Below are 20,315 nucleotides of genomic sequence, written 5' to 3'. Positions count from 1 at the left end.
AGCTGACAATACATTACCTTAATTGGGCATATAAACTTTCTTGGCCTGCCTTGTCACAGGGCAGGGTATATAAACAGTGCAGCATAAGGGGTCAGTTCTTAAGCTCTATAGTCTTCCTATCACCAACAATTTAAACACCAACAGCAAGATGTGTGACGAGGATGTTGCTGCTCTAGTTGTGGACAATGGATCTGGTATGTGCAAAGCAGGATTTGCTGGAGATGATGCTCCCAGAGCCGTCTTCCCTTCCATTGTCGGCCGTCCCCGTCACCAGGGTGTCATGGTCGGTATGGGACAGAAGGATGCCTATGTTGGAGATGAAGCCCAGAGTAAGAGAGGTATCCTCACCCTGAAGTATCCCGTTGAGCACGGAATCATCACCAACTGGGATGATATGGAGAAGATCTGGCATCACACCTTCTACAACGAGCTCCGTGTTGCCCCTGAGGAGCAGCCCGTCCTCCTGACTGAGGCTCCCCTCAACCCCAAGGCCAACAGAGAAAAGATGACCCAGATTATGTTCGAGACCTTCAACATGCCCGCCATGTACGTCGCCATCCAGGCCGTCCTCTCCCTCTATGCTTCCGGTCGTACCACCGGTATCGTCATGGATTCCGGAGATGGTGTTTCCCACACAGTTCCTATCTATGAAGGTTATGCTCTCCCCCACGCCATCCTTCGTCTGGATCTGGCTGGTCGTGAACTGACAAACTACCTCATGAAGATCCTGACTGAGAGAGGATACTCCTTCACCACCACAGCCGAGAGGGAAATCGTCAGAGACATCAAAGAGAAGCTGTGCTATGTCGCTCTTGACTTCGAGCAGGAGATGTCCACCGCTGCTGCCTCCACTTCCCTCGAGAAGTCCTATGAGCTTCCCGACGGTCAGGTCATCACCATTGGTAACGAGAGGTTCAGGTGCCCTGAGGCTCTCTTCCAGCCTTCCTTCCTTGGAATGGAGGCCTGTGGCATCCACGAGACCACCTTCAACTCTATCATGAAGTGCGACGTTGATATCCGTAAGGACCTGTACGCCAACACCGTCATGTCCGGAGGAACCACTATGTACCCCGGTATCGCTGACAGAATGCAGAAGGAGATCACCGCCCTGGCTCCATCCACCATCAAGATCAAGATCATTGCTCCCCCTGAGAGGAAGTACTCCGTATGGATCGGAGGATCCATCCTGGCCTCCCTCTCCACCTTCCAGCAGATGTGGATCTCCAAGCAGGAGTATGATGAGTGCGGGCCCTCCATTGTTCACCGCAAATGCTTCTAAACACTTTTTAATTATATTCACACTGTTTTATAAACCATCTAAATCATGTACATTTCATTAATAATTAGTATAAATAAATACTTATAAACTCATTGCATAAATACATTGATTCTTATAAAAGAGAAACGGACAAATTAAACATTCATGTATATTAATTCATGTGCTTCTGTTGTTGTTGTCATTGATTAATTTTTAACAAAATAAAAATAATAATAATGATACACATTACATTTATTAAAATTTATATTTCTCTTTTTTATTTTTACTGGTAGTCATTTCTTTAATAAGAAATTAACGGAAAACTGGCGAGGGATGAAATACAGTAAATAACAAATAACACATCAAAAGAATTACCTACAATTAATAGGCTTTTACATTATAACAAGAGTTTTAGATCTCCTTTGTGGTTAACCATGTGTAAGGATTTGCCTTGGACACATTCGCGGCTAATTTTCTGCGATTGTAAAAAATCAACACTTTCATAAATTACATTAATATTCACTGAATATTAATGAAGCAGAAAAGACTGAGTTAAATTGAATTTTATTTATAATCAACAGATAAAAATAATTTCATAAAAAAACCGGTTTTCCGTCCTTTATAACTTCTCTTCCTAAAGAGCTATTGATAAGAAGAGAAATGTTTTGAATTTCCAAAATAGGGCCAAATAAATTTGTTTTTTTTTCATACTTCAGAGTAAATTCAAAACCAGAGGAGCTACGAGATCACAAAGTCGTACCAATAATTTCGTATAAATTTGAAATTCTCCTTCTGTCGCAATTTGTGTACTGAAGAATTTGAAAATAAAAATGACCATTATTTTGTATTTTTGTTGGCCAAATCCTGATTTGACATGTTTTTGATAAAAAAATAGTCCGATGGGAGGGGGGGCTCTAACCCAACTATTTATGTAGTATCGAATAAGGGTTTATTTACTAAATCTCTGTGTACATATTAAAACTGTGCTCACTGTATCAGTATGCAGGATGGAAGTAATTAAACCAAATTTTAATTGCTGTCCCAAGAAATCTAAAGACCCCGGGGCGCAATTAAGAGAAGGCTTATGTCTTGTACTGAATAATAATGAAGAAATTTAGCATCTGTGACATTAAAGATATTCATTTAATAGATCCATCGAATGGGGTTTTCAAAAGTTTATCGTCATAAAATGGTGACAATTGTTTTCTTTTGTCAACTGCAGAAATATCATCTGTTTTCGTTCCTACTCCTGATTGGACTCGACTAATTCTTGTTTTTTATATCAATGATTTGAGATTAGATCTTTTCACCCAAACATATTAATGTTTTAAATTGTGATATCAAGAATAGTATAAAGTTACTAGACTTTTAGGCCGCTTCGCGCCCATCTTGTATTTAAATTGTGAACATTTTCTCTTTGTCTACAATATAAAACAATAATAAAAAAGTTCGCGGATTTTCGTGGATTTTCAAAATTTGATCAAAATTTGGGCCGGTGCAGCGTTACATCCAGACCGGGCGTTATATTTGGTCCGGGTGAGTGATACATGTGAAATCCATGTACAAAATTGATAGGAGGGAGAAGGGGGTCAACAACTCGTATATTAGGAAATTACCGCTTCAGTTATGTACAAAATTGATAGAACGGGGGGGAAACAAAAAATTGTAACAATTTCAATAACAATGATAATGTGCATGCTTTGGGTCCGTCAAAGTAAACAATTTTGTACAAAACCAGCGGTAATTTCTAATATACGATTTCCGGATCGGTCCAGCCATTTTGACGTTTACTGGATGCAAACAAACACACAGATAGACAGACAAGCAAAGTGTATAAAAATAAAGATAGATAGATAAAAGGGCTCCACAAATACTCAGGGCTTTTAAATTGCCAAGTTCAGTTAAGACAGTTCAAAAAAAGCATTTTTCTGAAAATTGTTTAATATTTATTATGCTATTATAAACCTTGATATTCAATCAAAATAGTTTTCTTAATCTTGCAAACCGGAGTAGTTGAAAAGTAGAAAAGTCATACAAGTAACTTTGCTTAAATGTAATGATTTCGAAAATAGAAAGATAAAAACAATAGAATTACGCAATACGCAATCTACGCACACAGTCTGCATTTCCGGTAGAAATCGAATTCGTATTCACATTTATCACATTTTAGGTCGGAAACAATATAAACGCCCGTTTATCCTAAATTAGCTAAGCAAAGCAGTTTCTTAAGATTCCTATATTCTAATATGCTAGTATGTATGTAAAAACGTGTGTTCATAATAAAGGAAAATAAATGTGTAATTCTCCTAAAAACATGAGTTCATTATACAGTATACACACTGGGATAGACTGGTCAGGAAAAAGGTTGTTTTTGCTCCAGGAATAGGATAGAACCAGGGAGTAAGTAAAGGAGAAAATATGAACCAAGAAGTAGAAAGAAGAAAATATTACCCTAGAAGTTGGAGAATAGAGAATATTAACCAGTAGGTAAAGAGAGGACATGAACCTTGGAGTAGGTAAAGAGAGAATATGAACCTAGGAGTAGATAAAGAGAGAATATTAACCTAGGAGTAGGTAAAGAGAGAATATGAACCTAGGAGTAGGTAAAGAGAGAATATGAACCTAGGAGTAGATAAAGAGAGAATATGAACCTAGGAGTAGGTAAAGAAACCTAGGAGTAGGTAAAGAGAGAATATGAACCTAGGAGTAGGTAAAGAGAGAATATTAACCTAGGAGTAGATAAAGAGAGACTATGAACCTAGGTGTAGGTCAAAGTGAATAAATACTAAAGTGAAACAGACTAAGGCAACGACGACAGGTTGGGCCATAAGGTTTTATTTGGTTTGGAATTAATTGCATGAAAAGATATCGTTTGGAAAGTAAAGACTAGAAAAAAATAGACTAATGACCCATGTAAATGTCGTCTTCAGATAGACCTACGAAATTTTCACGATTGAAAATCAAAAAGTTTTGTTTGTTTGTTTACGTAAATCTATATCTAAGTTAAATACAAATTCTAAGTCTGTGTTTGTAAACAAAGGGAGTCCAGTTTCTGTTGAACTGTACACTCCGTATACAGACCAATTTATATATATATATATACAGGGTGTCTCAAAAAAAACTGTGCAGTAGGGGTATTAGTAACTGAGGAAACAATTTTTGTTCAATGTTTACGATCAAGGTGTCTGGAGTAGGTAAAGAGAGAATATTAACCTAGGAGTAGGTAAAGAGAGAATATGATCCTGGGAGAGAATATTAACCTTTATGTACCATAACAGAGAAATAATGAGGGGCATAAGGTTGACCTTAAAATATTGGAAGTGCATATTTTCTAGAAAAATCATTTCCCCCTCCCTTTTATTAATTATTTTTCATCCAGTATGTACGTTCTCTTTAGAGATTCATTCGCATAATAGGGAAAATTAACGAAATAGGAATCGGATAAAAATAGATAACTTGCTTTTTTTATGTCATTTAAACTTATTCTCCAATGGCATTAAAATATATATTATAAATAAATAACTCGGTAAAAATTGTAAGTTAATGAAATTACAAACAATAAAGATTGACGACTTATTCTCATTTTGTCCTTTCTGAATAAATATTTCAAAAGTGTTTTATAAAACATATGAAGTGTTCTAGTGGAGGAATGCGAAGCCTGAAACATGCTGTGCAGTACAAATTATTAGTGAAAAAATATAAAATTAATCGTAAAATTGAAAAAGGTCTTGTAAGTGAAATACGTCATTTATTGTAAATATTTCCACAACTACGGTACAATTATTCTATTTTACATAATAATAATGAGATTTAAAAAGCAACCAATCAATTATATTGATTAGATTAATTCATTATTGGACCAATTAATATCTAATCATCATCCTCGTCATCACTTTCAACATACTTCTTCTTCTTCTTCTTACTTGACCTAAAAATGTGATAAAAGGTTGACAAACATTATTATTGATAAACATTAAAATTTCTGAATCTTTGATTTTATCCTGGTTTTTATTTCTTACTTCATACTTAAATTCCTTTTTTAAATTTAAATATATTTTTCTAACCTGGCGGCCTTCTCTTCCTTCTTCTTCTTCCTAGCTGAGCTCGTGCTGCTGCTAGACATGGTCGACATCCTTGAGCTCTCATCCTCAACCATCATACTGTCCTCACCCTCATCATCATCAGGCTCATCCGGCTCCTGCAGGTACACAATATTTAGTTCATTTATGTATTCATCCTTGCCTTGGTTCCTTCATTATTAATCAAATCTTTTATACTTTTCATTTTTTCACAAAATCATCCTTTCATTCATGCTCTTCATCATCTTTTCATTATATATTCCCGATTTCATAAAATCATCCTTTTATTCAAGCTCTTTATCATTTTTTCATTATATATTCATGATTTCATAAAATCATCCTTTTATTATGCTCTTCATCATCTTTTCATTATATATTCATGATTTCATAAAATCATCCTTTTTTTATGCTCTTCATCATCTTTTCATTATATATTCATGATTTCATAAAATCATCATTCATTTCTTTGATCTAGTTCCTTTCATTAATCCGATTATTTATGTTTTATTTTCCTTCTAATTTTTCATTTATTTGTTCCATTTGATTTGATATCTTATCATTCAACTTAAAATAATTTCATCATTACACTTCCTTTCAACATCATTTTAGTACAATTTCATTCAACTTTTAAAACGGTCGAATATCATAGTTCAAAAACATGATTAATCATGAATTAAATCTGAGATAAGAACTGTACCTGTTCTAATCTCTCCCTAGCGTTGGTGAATACAGACTGGAGGACGATACTGTCCTCGTATATGAGGCTTCCATCCTCGTTGTACAACTGCGTGTTCTTACACAACAGCATAAAGTCCTAAATAATTATTAACAATACAATGAAGACGACATTTCTCTTTAAGTTTACAAGTAAACATAGACAAGCTGTTAATTTGATTCCATGTTTATATGTATCATATGCTGTCAAAGCTTGGATATAATCAAAAATTGAAACGGGTCTTCGTCGTATTTATATATCCGACGACCATTGTAAGTAAACTTTAAATAAAAAGATAACTCATTGTTGGGTTTTAAGTTTCTACGTGTGTATTGGGGATTACTACCTTCTCCATAGCGTCGAAATCTTCGTACTTTTCACTCTCAATTCTCTGCTCAATCTTGGCGATATCAACAGGACGCTTGATGATCTCATAGTAGTCGGGCAGCTCCTTCCTAGTAGGGAGCTGGTAGAAGGGTTCAGAGAGTACACGACCATCTGCATCCTGATATTGGTTCACAACCTCAACCAGCTTCTTCATCTTCTTTATCATGGACCTGTTGGCTTTCTTCTTCTTCTTCTTCGGTTCATCATCCTCATCCTCGTCATCCCGTCTCTTCTTCTTCCCTCCTCTTCCTCCCTTCTTCTTACTTGGAGAATCATCATATCCATCATCATCACTCCCCTCATCCTCAGCTCCGATGGCCTAAACAAAAATTTAGAATTAAAAAAATGTTCTCGATAAATTTTTTTCGTTATTCTGTATTTAAAAAGTTTCTAGCTCTTCTTTTCTAAAGCATCGCGAACATATAAATATTGAAAACATAACATCTTAATACTAGGCTAATGGGAAAGATTTCCCTTGACACATAAAATTTTAAAACGAATTTATTTAAGTGAGAAAAAAAAAGAAAATTAAATTTTGTAACCTATTGGCCCCCCCCCCCCCACCATTTAGGGGTTTTAGATTCGAAATTTTATATATAATACCTTACGACCTATGCCGAGTACCTGGGAAAGAATGGATTGTTAAAGTTTATTACCTTAAGCCAATCTCTCTCACTGAGATGCTCCTGATACGTCACATCCTTCTTAGATCCTCGTCCCTTCCCACGTCCTAGATCCAGCTCCTTTCTGGCCTCCTCGGCCTCGATATCCGCCAGATCGTCATCATCCTGAACAGGCTATTGATCCAATAACGTTGCACTCGACACTTGGAAATGGACCCCAGATGTGTCCGCCTGTGCGTGTACCGCACCCGTAAAAGAGGCGCTTCGCGAGAATAAGAAAATACAAGGGGCAATGCTTGAATTGAAATTTATCAAAATGGTTGCCACTTCCAAAATGGGCGACTTTATATTGCTTTTTCCAACAAGGTGACTTTACTACAGTTAAACCCTTACAATCATGAAATTTGTGTAGTACACACAGTGTACAATGTACAATTGTTGCCTCTATGATCTTTAAGCATAACTTGAGTCTAACAGTCGTGTGCCCATTCCACAATTTTGGGGGTTTTTCTGTATGGTGGGTGTTAGCTCGACTCTCGTGAAGCTCCCCTTCCAACTTAAATAGCAGCAAAAAACGTGCCTGATTTAGGAAATCTGGGAGTTCAGATTCTTCAATAAGACGAGGTTTCCTCTCCGCTCCTAGCTCCGCCTCTTCTCGTCTTCGTTCTATATCCATCCTCTCAAACAGTTCCAGCTCTTCGTCGGATCTAAACCCAGACATAATATAAATAAAAGACTCCAAGAACGGATATTTGAATAATCATGAAATCTGGGTGGGGCACGTGGATTTAACGGTTCTGTCAATATTCCAGAAAGCTGTGACTTTCGATCACAATTTGACCCATTAAACATAATTTTTTAGCCTTTTATCTTGGCTATTTTTTTGTCGGCATATACATTTTGAATGAAACATAGAATATACAAATCTTATAGGTAAAAGGTTGTTGAATTATAGACGTTTGATTTCAAATAGAAGAAACCAAATGCTGTTCACTATGGTTAATTCGGGGTGGGGGTCCCAACGCAAGTGGTAAATTTTGAAATTTAATTTGAAGCTTCAAAATATTAAAACCCCCATAAATATATTCTCATTTATTAACCACCCCCCACAAAAACCCAATTTTTTGCCTCTCCGCAAGTTTTCTTAAAGAATGTCTTTGATCCAAAAAATACTACTGAAATTAGTTTCCTAGACATGCAGTGTACATACTATACTACATAATTCAGTGTCAAATGAAATGAAATAAGACCATACTTCTAACCTGGCAATCATCTGATTAATAACTTCATCATCAGGAACCTCATTCTCCTCTTCATCGTCACTCTCCTCAGCACGTAGCAAGGACTGAAGAAGCTCCTGACGTTCACTACCCGTGGATCTCTGATTAAACATACCAGCCTGGATAACCTTCTCGTCCATATTCAACTTATACCTAGATACAGGGAATGGAAACTAGTTTATGAAATACTTAATGGAGTGTTAATAAAACAGAAAAAGTCTGAAATTAAAATATTTGAAAGAGAAAAATCAAATTATTACGTTCTTGTATGCAATTTCTAGTTCATACAACCTATAAAACCAAAAAACAACAGGAGAAAACAATGATTATCATCATTATTAATTTCAAATGTCTGGCCATAGATTGACATAATCGACAATTTTAAGAATATCTGAGTAAAAAAATATTAAAAGAAGGCTGAACCTGGCTGCGGCTAGGATTCTCTCCTCTACACTGTTAACTGTCATTAATCTGAGAACTCGAACCTCATTCTTCTGTCCAATTCTAAACAAAAAGATATTATTACAAAATTAGAATTTTTTTTATTCACATAATTATTTCTTCTGCCCGCATTTATAAAAAAGATTTTTTGTTTGATGTTTACCTATGAGCTCGATCCTGCGCCTGAAGATCCTGATGAGGATTCCAATCTGAGTCGAATATAATAACAGTATCAGCAGTCTGCAGGTTGAGACCCAAACCTCCGGCTCGGGTTGACAGCAGGAAGATGAAATGGTCAGAGTCCTGGGCGTTAAACTCCTTCAACATACCACCTCGGTCATCGGCCTTAGTGGTTCCATCCAGCCTAGATAAATAGACATATAGTTAGATAGATGGATAAATAGACATATAGTTAGATAGATGGATAAATAGACATATAGTTAGATAGATGGATAAATAGACATATAGTTAAATAGATGGATAAATAGACATATAGTTAGATAGATGGATAAATATACATATAGTTAGATAGATGGATAAATAGACATATAGTTAGATAGATGGATAAATAGACATATAGTTAGATAGATGGATAAATAGACATATAGTTAGATAGATGGATAAATAGACATATAGTTAGATAGATCGATAAACAGACGAAGTTATATATTACATTAAAGAAGGTTTTCTCGTGGTAAAATATAAGATAATGATTTTCAATCTTTTACAGCAGTTACAGCCATAATGAGATCACGAAAAGACCCCAACAGGAACATATTCTTTTGTCTCTGCCATTTACAGGGAATGTACAAAAATACTAAGGTGACTATTTGAACCTTTTTTCTTTTTTTGTCATGAAAACTTCTAAAATATATTGGTTATATTGAGGAGTTCCACAATTTTGCTCTTACTTTAATCATTGACATATAATATAATATAAAACTGATTTTTATATAACTAGCCACAACATAAAGAAGTTACAAATTTACACATTGGTGGTTTTATTAGCCTTAGCGCCCATCTTCTAAATTAATTGTGAACATGTTCTCTTTGTGTACATCGTAAAACAAAACAAAAATAATTCGCGGATTTTCACAAAAAATTTCGTGGATTTTCAAAATTTTCAAAAATTTAATGAAGATCGAATTTTGATGGAGACAAATATTTGAAATTTTGATCATTCATAAACCTTCCCTGGAGTCCCTAGATGTCACACAACAAATTTGGGCCCGATCGGTTCAGCCGTTTTGACGTTTATTGGATACAAACAAACAAACAGACAAACAAACAGACAGACAAGCCAAATTTATATATAGATTAAAACCCAATTGGATTGAACTTTCCAGTTGGAGTGAAGTTGACCCTGATGCTAAAATCGTTCAGTAAACAAGCTTTTATCCAACATTATATACTTTTTGACCTACCTGAGGTACTTGTACTGCTTCCAGTTGAGGTAGTCCTCCAGGATGGTCATCAGCTGTGTCATCTGACAGAAGAGAAGGATTCTGTGACCGCTTCTCTTCAACTTCGGGAATATACGGTCAAGGAGCTCAAACTTTCCAGATGCCCTAAACAGTGTTACTCATACAGGACGAGACTTCAATCATCTCTTAAATTTTAGCAATCCTAAGGTTTAACTTAATTTGTTGCTTTAAATCAATAGTTATGTCATTTTATAGTATTTTAAAAGATTTCGCTTAAATTGAAACAAGCTTACAGCCTCAGGGAGCCATAAATATAACAATTCTGTCCAACCGTCTCTGAAGTCTTATCCTATGTGCGCAACTTTGAATTTCTTTTAATTGCGTACAAGTCATGAAAAATGCGTCAAAATACCTGTAAATATCCGGACCCTGGATAACGTCAGTAGGCATACCAACATGACGCGCGTATGACTCTTCAATATGCTGAAAAGTAACAAAATGTTGAGAAACTTTTTAGGTTTAGTTTAAATTTTTTGTTTAAAATGTTTTTGAATGTTTAAAACATTATAAAATATAATGATACAAAACTTCACGTTTTTTTCTATAAAAACACAAAAAATAAAAATATTAAATGTTTTACTGACCTGGAACATGAAGGGATGATTGCAAAGTTTCCTGAGCTGCATAATAGTATTCATCAACGCCTTGGTTCCTCCCTTCCCGTCCTTCTTACCACCGTGCTCCGTCAACATAATCCCCTTCTCCTGCATGTGCTGGTACAGGGCCCGCTGCAAACCAGACATCTCACACTTGATAATGTACTCAACCTAGACAAAATAATTTTTAAATGTTCGTGTTTTTGATGAAAGTTCTTCAATTACACTTTTGGTCGCTAAATAAATTGTTATAGGGTTTTAACTACTTAAATACAAGTCTTTTCGATTGGTTTTAATTCATATTCTAACAAGATTTTTCAGATAATTTGTAAACAATCCATAATTACACGAGACAAATGTAAACTCACATACTTTTGGACAAAAGATTGGTTTCTACTTGTTTTGAAGTTCACTCTAAATTATTCTCCTTAAATACTACGTGTACGTGTAGTGAAGAAACTTTTAAGTAAGATATTTTCATTTATCTTTTATTCTGATTATATTTCGTCCTCTACCCTCTCCCACTCTGTTGAAGTCCAAGAAAGTCGCCGCAATTATCAAAAATTATCAGAATGAGTTTGAATCAACAATTATTCTTGTTTACCTTATCTGGCAGCTGGGACTCGACATCCTTCTTTAGCCTACGGAGTAGGAAAGGTCGGAGAACCTTGTGCAGACGACGAATAATAAGAATAGTTTCCTCCTCATTCAACTCAACCTTCTCTCCGGTAGTGGCGAAGGGTGCGTTGAACCACTGCTCAAAGGTATCGCAGGCCTTGAAGATGGACGGCAAGAGGAAGTTAAGGAGAGACCAGAGCTCAGGTAGTTTATTCTGCAGCGGGGTTCCGGTCAACAACAACCTGTGAGTGGTTGTGTAGCAGGTGTTGATGGTGAAGGTCAACTTGTTGTTGTGATTTTTCATCCTATGCCCTTCGTCAATTATCATGAACTTCCATCTGAGCTTGGCAAGTATAGCCTTGTCCTTAATAACATACTCGTAGGTTGTGATGAGGGCGTTAAACTTTCCAGATCTAATCTGACTCTGCACAGCCCTCCTAGCTACAGGGCTACCCTTGTATGCGAGAGCAACTACTGATGGAGCCCATTTTTGGAACTCCATGACCCAATTAGACAGGGTGGAGAGAGGGACAATGACAAGGAAAGGTCCCATGTTCTTCTTTTTTTCCATAATGTAGGTGATCAAAGCAATTGTTTGAATAGTTTTACCCAATCCCATCTCGTCCGCTAGGATTCCGTTGAGGTTATTGTTGTATAAGGAGACCAACCACTCCAGACCCTTGACCTGGTACTCCTTGAGGGTACCTCCCACCATGATGGAGGCCTGCTCGTGAACTTCCTCTATCACGGTGTGAGCAATAGCGTAGTAATTAGTATCTCCTTGCATACCCTTCTTATATTCATCATCAGCTTCTTTCTTAGCTTTCTCAATTGCACTCATCACCTCATCTAACTCACCTTTAGGTTTATCCTCATCATCCACTTTCTCAACCTTCTTCTCAACCTCCTCCTCGTCCTCGGTCTCTTCATCACTCTCGCTGTAGTCCCGGGGCAAGGCATCATAATCAGGATTTTTCTCCAGAAACATATCAAGTTCAAGAGCCAATGGGGCATTAAGTCCTTTCAATACTTCTCCAGTCACCTTGTTTTTACAAGGAACTCGTTGCTGACTTTCAGGGATCCTGGCGATCTCTTCGATCTTCTGAGCTCGCTTCATCTCCTTCAACTTCGCCCTCTGCTCTTTCTTGTGGTTTCTGACCATGTCGGTAAGCTGGTTGATGTACTCGTCCGTCTGACTGAGAAGGAATGCGAGACGTTTATCCTTCTTTTGATCAATAAGAAGTCTGTATCCTTCTTCATCTTCAGCCATCAAACGTCTCAAACGCTCCTTCTCAATTCTCTCCTGTTCCTTCTTCTGTTCGCGCTCTGCGTTGGCGTGCCATGCCAGGATGGCCTTGTTGATCTTCTGCAGTTTGATCTGATTGTTTTTATGCCAGGCCTGGAGCTCGCGGGAGTGTGTAAGAACAGCATTTAAATATTCTTGATGCTTCTGTCTACGTTTCCTTTCAGATTCTATTCTCTGTTGCTTCTCTAGTCGTTCTGTGGCACGCGCCTCTCTTAAACCTTGACGTTTGGTTCTCTTGTAGGCTTTAACATTGATAACAGTCTCCAGGGTTGTATCTCTCCTGGTGCAGGCAACAACCTCTGCTCTTAGAGACCTCTGGAAGTTTAACAGTCGGAGTGCACGTAGTTCTATTTCCGCCTTCATCTTCACATCGTCGGCCATGTTGACAGGGAGATTAGTGAGTTCGTCGATTCGATGAGCTATTCGACTGGCTAGACGATTTTCACGTTCCTGAAGAATTGTGACAGGATCAATCCCAGCTGGTTTAGCAATGGGTGTAACACGGTTGGGTTTTCCCTGCTGAACTCCACTTTGGCCAGGTCCTGGGACAGGACGAGGAGGAGGCGGAGCTGCTCCATTAGTGGTGGGAGGAGTAGACGTAGTAGGAGGAGCTGTAGCAGCGGTAGTGGGTGTTGTGGAGGCAGGAGTAGATGTAGGAGGTGGAGGTGTCTGTGATCCGCTACCAGGAGAAGGACCTCCAGGACGTGTAGTTGGATAAGGAGGCCCAGCTGGAGGTCCAGCTGGTGGACCATCAGTTCTCTTACCCTGTACAGCCATAACTATTTGTGGCGGGAGAGGTTGGTGCCGAGCTAGCATCCTGTACGCCATTATTTGAGCTCTCAATTGCATCACTTGAGGGTTCCCTAATGCTCCACTAGCACCACCAGGTCCTATTGGTGGAAGACCAGGTCCATTGGCTGGATCTCCACCAGGTCCAGGAGAAGGTTGCTGGGAGACCAGGGACTGATGGAGCTGACGGGCCTGGTTATACCGGGGATCCCCAGTCATACCTCGTTCCTCCATTGCGTTAATCGAATTCTGCAATTTCTGTATGTCTGTTGGGGGTGGTCCATATCCACCAGGAGGGCCCGGAGGTCTAGGACCTCCGACAGCTCCAGGAGGACCACCGGGTGGACCACCAGGAGGTCCAGGAGCAGGCCCTCCTGGAGGACCAGTGTAGCCCATGGTTCGGTTAGGTGGTGGTCCACCATAGCCTGGTCCACCGTTGGGTGGTCCAGGAGGTCCTGAAAGTGGTCCACCAGGGGGTGGGGGACCGCCGTAGGCCCCAGGGGGAGGTGGTCCGCCATACGGAGGATTGCTTCCTGCAGGAGGATATCCTGGATACCCCTGAGGAGGGGGGCCTGCTTGAGCAGGAGGGGTTCCTCCACCCTCATCACTCATTTTATCATTTAATTTGTCTAAATTCCTGAAATAATGTAAATATATTAAAGAGAGGAAAAATAAATAATATAACATCTTACATTAAACATTAATTTCTAGTTTATCCATTACTAAATGATTTCACACAGATGGCATTGTAGTTATGGACTAAAACTTTTGACACTGCAGGCTTGCAGGTACAACTACAAGTGTCAAACGTTTGCACAGCTTAAAAGCCGAAGTGTGGGGGGCATTTCTAGAAGACAAGTAATTCTCACACGATTATTTTAATGATGACAAGGAAGTTTATTATAAGATAAGAGAATTGAACTAAAACTTCCTAATTTGGCCAGATATCTTGACTGAAATTAGTTTGTACTATTGAACGATTTTCGGACCCTTCCCCCCCCCCCACTATGCACTATCAATTTTGTAAATTACCTAGATTTCAACTTTTCTCTACAAAAAAAAATTATTTTTTATTACTTCACGGTTAAGTTAGATTAGGACAATTTCTGGGCTGACGCTGCGGCTAGGACAGGCTAGGGGGCGGATCTTTGAGGGCAGGATAGACCGTTAATTTCAACAAATTTTAACATAATTAGTATATATATTTAAGGTTAGGTTAGGTTAAGACACTTTTTGGGCCGATCGCTGCGGCTAGAACAGGCCCAAGCGCTGCGGTTAGGACTGGCTAGTTGGCCGAACGCCTCGGCTAGGACAGGCTAGGGGGCCGGGCGCTGCGGCCACATGACCAACTTTATCCATGTGTTAAATATGAGATGCATGTTTAAAACTGATATGAGGGGGGGAGGGGTCCAAAAATACTTCTTTAGGAAGATAACCGAGAAATAATTTATAGATGAATTATGACGAGTAAAGTTTTGTGTTCCTTCCTACAAAACGCTTTTGTGATCTCCACCCCCCTCCTATTAATTTTATACATGACAGCTAGGGGAGAGGGGACCGAGCGCTGCGACCACATATTTATCTTTGACCATGTTTGACCATGTGTAACATCATGAGCTCTATGTACAAAATTTTGAACTTTTATTAATCGTAATACAGTTGTTACTTTTAACATAGAACAATTGAAGTTTNCCCCCCTTTAATTTGATACCTTGCCTCTGAATTTGAAGTATTTAAAAGAGTATTAATACTATTTATTATTATTAAGAGGAAGTTCAGACTGAGCCACACTTCAAACTATGAACATGTGCGTTATAAAAGATACATGTACTAAATTGATATGAAGGAATTTGGGATGAAGTTATTTATTGACCAATGGAAATGATGTTAATATTTGTTTTTAGAATGTTGTATTCTACGTTCCAAATTACCAGTTTTCAACCATGAATACCGATGATGCAACCATGAGGAGAAGTATTGCCAGAAAATCTTTCCTTCAACGAGAAAACAAAACTTTTAATTTTTATAGGTATTTTAATTTCTCCATTTTTTATCTTTAAAACCTTTATAAACCTGAGTATTTATTTCTTTAAATCTTTGCCCAATCCCCCCTTCTAATTTTTTCTAGTTGATTAATTTGATATGATTTTTTTTCGGGGGGGGGGGTTATTAACTGAATTGAGGAGAATAAATAAATTTTCATCGAAAGCACCAAAAATGTTGGAACATCTTTTGACTGTTTCTTTGATCATTATTTTTATTGTCAGTTTGGTTATTATGATGGTTATTATTTTGATTGTTATTTTCAATGTAATTTAAATTGTTATTTTGGTTATTATATTTTGATTGTTATTTTGGCTATTTAAATATTGTTATTTTGGTTATTAAGTTGGGTTTTATTTTGATTATTATTAAATATTGTTATTTTGAATGTTATTTTGGTTGCTAATTTGGTTGTTATTGTGGTTGTTATTTTTACTTTTATTTTGGTTATTCAATATTGTTATTTTGTTTGTTAATTTGGTTATTATGTTGTTTATCATTTTGATTGTTATATTGGTTATTTAAATATTGTTATTTTGGTTGTTATTTTGGTTATTATTTAGATTGTTATTTTGGTTATTTGAATATTGTTGTTTTGGTTATTATGTTGGTTATTATTTTGATGGTTATGTTTATTTTGGTTATTATATTGGTTATTATTTTGATTGTTATTTCGGTTGTCTAAAGGATGTTATTTTGATTTTTATTTTGGCTGTCATTTTGGTTGTCACTTTGGTTGTTACTTAATTGGTTTTTAGTTGTTATGTCAGTGGTTATTTCGGTTGTTATTTTGATCTTGTTTTGGTTGTTATTTTGATTAATTCGCTTAATTGGGTCGATAATGAATAAATATTTTGGTAAAAGTATCAAAAAATTTTATTTAAACTTGTTATTTTGATCATGATGTAATGTATTTGATTGTTATTTTGGCAAGAGTTAAAATTAGATTTTCTGAACCCGTGTTTATCTGTTAGTTCTGGATTGAGAAGTTGGTCTGCTGAAACACATTATTCTGTCCTGGGAGTAGATTATGAAGCTACACAGGAGCAAATCAGGTGAAACAGTGATCACCAGAATGTACTAAAGTGTGAAGACGATCTGAAATCAGGTAATAATGTGGTAACCGGAATATACTGGAGTGTACATACGATCTGAACTCAGGTGATACACAGTGATCATTAGAATATACTAGAGTGTAAAGACGATCTTAACTCAGGTGATTCAGTGATCACCAGAATATACTGAGCCCGCGATTTAAAAAATTCGGGGAAATACGGCTCGGGTCTAAGCTGTCATTGGACCTTATTCACGGCTTGAGCTTTCGGATTCAAGCTGCATCTTGTTTTCCACCGAGTTGAATTCAAAAAACCAGTTTAATATTCTATTTGGCGGATTATCATGGTAGGAAGTGGTGCACCCAGTTTTTATGAGAACAAGACGCAACATTGAGCCTTATTCTCCACTAAAACCAACCAAGGTCGGTTTTATTTTCATTGGGCCTAACTCCTTATGTCGAGTCGAAGATCTTGTAGCTATCAATCACGTGACAAAAGCTGATGTCGTTAGAGTTGAGTCAGGTTTAAGGAATTACGACTCGAGCCGAAGCTTTTAAATCGCGGGCTCTGGAGTGTAAAGACCATCTGAAATCAATTGATACAGGGGTCACGATTTTAAATCAGGCAATATCGTGATAACTAAAATAAAGTGTTAAGTACAGTCGATTAGAAACGGGAACCGGATCTGTTCCTCAAGTTTTACTATTTCTAGGATAATTAAATAAAATAAAAAATTTAAAAATATTTTATTTAATTTTTCTAAAGCTTTGAAAATTATCCCTCATAAAATATGTTCTCCCGCCTAAATTAAATGGGAAAACAGACCATTTTTAATGCTATTTAATTTTAGTGTTATTGTTTGTCAGATTTAATATTATTATCTTTTTATGGTTACTTGATCTAAATAATGGTAGATAAGTAATAAGTATAAGAAGATAGGCTTAAATGTATTCTTATGAAAATGACGTTTGAAAAAATCTTCTGAGCACACACAATGTTCAGGTTTGGGAGGAGGAGAAGGAAATAAAGAGATTTTTGAAGAAAACAAGTTAAAAAGAAATTTTAGTGAAGTAATTGGAAAGTTGGGAAAAAAACATTATTTTTAATGTGATAATCTCGGCAAAAAAAATTCTTGTAATTGTTTAGACATCTTACATTTCTTATTGATTCAATCTTCTTATATTTTCTTCGATCAGGGGTTTATCGAGAGATTTTGTGGAAAATTTTATTCATTTAATTAGGAACACTAATTGGCAGTTGGGGTATACTCTTTTTGGCAGTTTTTCAGAGGGGTAGACACTCTTTTTGACATTGTGTCGTCTGGTTAGATTATCTTTGTGGCAGACCTTATGTATCATTATGTTGTTAAGTAAAATATTTGTGTTTAAAATTATAGATTTTTGGTTTTAGATATAGTTTTAAGTTTTTACAAAAAAATATTTTTTACAGAACTGCCTATATTCGGCTCTCCAAGGAGTTCCACCCCGACTATAATGCAGGCGTTGATGATGCTAAAATGGAGACTATTCATAACAAGGTTGGATACAATGGATATCAGGGATACCAGGAATACTTACCTGGGATATTTGGGATATCAGGGATATAATAGGGTTATTATAGAGTTATCAGGGATACCAGGTACATCAGGGATACCAGGGATATCAGGGATACCAGGGATACCAGGGATATCACGAATACCAAGGATACCAAGAATACCAGGGTTACCATGAATACGTACCTGGGATATTAGGGATATAATAGGGATATTATAGGGATATAGGGGTTACCAGGTACATCAGGGATACCAGGGATATCAAGGATATCAGAGATATCATGGATACCAGGGATATCAGAGATACCAGGGATACCAGGGATAATAGGGATATCAGGGATACAAGGGATACCAGGGATATTAGGGATACCAGGGTTATTAGGGATACCAGGGATACCAGAGATATGGATATCAGGGATACCAGGGATATCATGGATATCAGATATACTTTAAGGATACCAGGGATACTAGGGATACCAGGGATACCAGGGATACCAGGGATACCAGGGATATCAGGAATATCAGGAATATCAGGAATATCAAGGATACCAGGGATTCCAGGGGTACCAGGGATACAAGGGATACATGAAGATATCATGGATATCAGGGATACCAGAAATACTATAAGGATACCAGGGATATTACTAGGAATACCAGGAATATCATGGATACCAGGGATAACAAGGATACCAGGGATACCAAGGATATAAGAGATATCAGAGATATTTGGAATATCAGGGAGGTCAGGAATATCAGGGATATTAGGAATATTTTTTTATCATTGGACATAGAGGTTTAAGGAGTAGGGGAGAAAACTGGAAAATTTACTTTTTACACAATTTTTCAGTTTGTCAAGATTAATGCCGCGTACAGTGTTCTGGGTAACAAAAAGCAAAGACGAATGTATGACCTTGAAGTTCTAATGCATGAAGATCCCAGGTAGAGAAAGAACAACCGGCAGACTATTTTTCCAGGATTTGGTTTCTAATAAAATACGTTATTTAAGCTTTTTACAATTTTGGTTTTAGTTAATTATAACTTTTTAGGGAGTCATTGTAAATAATGGAAGGCAATCTTTTTACGACCACTCTTCATTAAGTTTATCAGTAATAAAGTAAACAGTATTTCGGGGATTTCTCCATCTTTTAAAATTAATCAAAAATAAAGTTACAGATACTTATTGATGGATTCATTAAAATGTAGTATATGAAACCGGATTAGGACAGGTTGCTTTTCCTTGCCTTTAGCTCAGTTGGTTCAAATATTTATTCAGGCTTTTAATTAAATTAAACTTTAACATCTCTGTTGAATAATCCTATTCCAACGGCCGGAAGTATAATTAATTATTTGAACTATGAATTTTTCGCATTTCTATCTTCTTTAAAATTTCAAACTTCTTAGCTCAAACCTCCCACAAATATGATCCTATACTAATCAATTTCTGGTGAAACGCCCGTTCAGTTTAATATAATACTTTTTGATTTTGTTTGTCACTGAGACATGAATTAGTCTTGTTTGAATGTACGCAATATATGTGCATTTTCTACATTTTTATTTTAACATCTCCTAATTGCATACTGCCGACTTCACTAAAAATTAAAACACTTAAAAATGTGTCTACTTATACTAACACATATGCTTTTTCTGAAAATTAAATATTTATCTCTATGCTAAACAGTGGCGTACATAGGGGGGGGGCAGTAGTCCTCTTGCCCCCCCCCCTGGAAAATACAAAATTAAAAGGAAACAAATTTAAAAAGTAACAGCTGACAATGACAAAGACTAAGGATTTGTCTAAATTCACTGTTAACACAAAATTTTAAGATACTTTAAACTAAAACTTTTGCAAAAACAAGACCTCGACATATTAGATGCTTATAACATGATGGAAGATGTAATAAAGGTATTCTATTTTCTATTTTTCTATTTTTTCTTACAGTCAATTTATAAAGGAATTGAGTCTTTGGCACAAACTCAAATATGTAAACCTTTGGAATCTGATGTTGTAAACCTTTGATATTTCAAATTCAGAATATTTGATCTAACAGAATTCATAGTTTGAAATATCTAAGGTCTACAACCATAGATA

At 36.7% G+C, this 20,315-nt stretch overlaps 3 protein-coding genes and 1 long non-coding RNA gene across 4 annotated transcripts in view; 2 read left to right on the top strand and 2 right to left on the bottom strand.

Annotated features, from left to right (window-relative positions):
• The first annotated feature begins 94 nt into the window (after positions 1 to 94).
• Positions 95 to 1,371, top strand: LOC111711181 (actin-5C). The gene has a single exon (XM_023485461.1). It carries the CDS (start codon positions 149 to 151, stop codon positions 1,277 to 1,279), a length of 1,131 nt encoding a protein of 376 aa, XP_023341229.1. The 5' UTR covers positions 95 to 148; the 3' UTR covers positions 1,280 to 1,371.
• A 3,618-nt stretch (positions 1,372 to 4,989) lies between these two features.
• On the bottom strand, positions 4,990 to 14,232 carry LOC111711176 (ATP-dependent helicase brm). Its single transcript, XM_023485455.1, has 13 exons — positions 11,468 to 14,232; positions 10,852 to 11,034; positions 10,620 to 10,690; positions 10,208 to 10,351; positions 8,947 to 9,147; positions 8,766 to 8,846; positions 8,325 to 8,495; positions 7,643 to 7,769; positions 7,096 to 7,227; positions 6,399 to 6,758; positions 6,035 to 6,151; positions 5,323 to 5,456; positions 4,990 to 5,186 (listed from the first exon to the last, which is right to left on the bottom strand). The coding sequence occupies exons 1-13, from the start codon at positions 14,186 to 14,188 to the stop codon at positions 5,129 to 5,131; spliced, it is 4,500 nt and encodes a 1,499-aa protein (XP_023341223.1). The 5' UTR covers positions 14,189 to 14,232; the 3' UTR covers positions 4,990 to 5,128.
• A 1,249-nt stretch (positions 14,233 to 15,481) lies between these two features.
• LOC111711173 (dnaJ homolog subfamily C member 4) overlaps positions 15,482 to 20,315 on the top strand; it is a 10,122-nt gene continuing 5,288 nt past the window's right edge. Inside the window, exons 1-4 of the mRNA XM_023485453.1 lie at positions 15,482 to 15,605; positions 16,594 to 16,674; positions 18,124 to 18,211; positions 19,074 to 19,165. Coding sequence (XP_023341221.1) covers positions 15,520 to 15,605; positions 16,594 to 16,674; positions 18,124 to 18,211; positions 19,074 to 19,165 — 347 coding nt within the window. The 5' untranslated portion in view covers positions 15,482 to 15,519. The remainder of the gene's footprint in view (positions 15,606 to 16,593; positions 16,675 to 18,123; positions 18,212 to 19,073; positions 19,166 to 20,315) is intronic.
• LOC111711175 (uncharacterized) overlaps positions 19,137 to 20,315 on the bottom strand; it is a 10,945-nt gene continuing 9,766 nt past the window's right edge. Inside the window, exon 3 of the long non-coding RNA XR_002767198.1 lies at positions 19,137 to 19,210. This is a non-coding gene — a long non-coding RNA (uncharacterized LOC111711175). The remainder of the gene's footprint in view (positions 19,211 to 20,315) is intronic.

Source organism: Eurytemora carolleeae, unplaced genomic scaffold (assembly GCF_000591075.1).
Source record: "Eurytemora carolleeae unplaced genomic scaffold, Eaff_2.0 scaffold232, whole genome shotgun sequence".
Lineage (NCBI taxonomy): Eukaryota > Metazoa > Arthropoda > Copepoda > Calanoida > Temoridae > Eurytemora > Eurytemora carolleeae.
Note: the sequence above shows the minus strand (reverse complement) of the source record. Positions and strands in the feature narration are given on the sequence as shown.

What these genes read in the sequence shown, in the direction of transcription:
- LOC111711181 (XM_023485461.1), top strand. Translation starts at nt 149, where the DNA reads ATGTGTGACGAGGATGTTGCTGCTCTAGTTGTGGACAATGGATCTGGT.
- LOC111711176 (XM_023485455.1), bottom strand. Translation starts at nt 14,188, where the DNA reads ATGAGTGATGAGGGTGGAGGAACCCCTCCTGCTCAAGCAGGCCCCCCT. An exon ending in CAGGGTCCGGATATTTACAG is followed by an intron (nt 10,352 to 10,619) that starts GTATTTTGACGC and finishes AACACTGTTTAG; the next exon opens with GGCATCTGGAAAGTTTGAGC. An exon ending in AAGGAAGAGAAGGCCGCCAG is followed by an intron (nt 5,187 to 5,322) that starts GTTAGAAAAATA and finishes TCACATTTTTAG; the next exon opens with GTCAAGTAAGAAGAAGAAGA.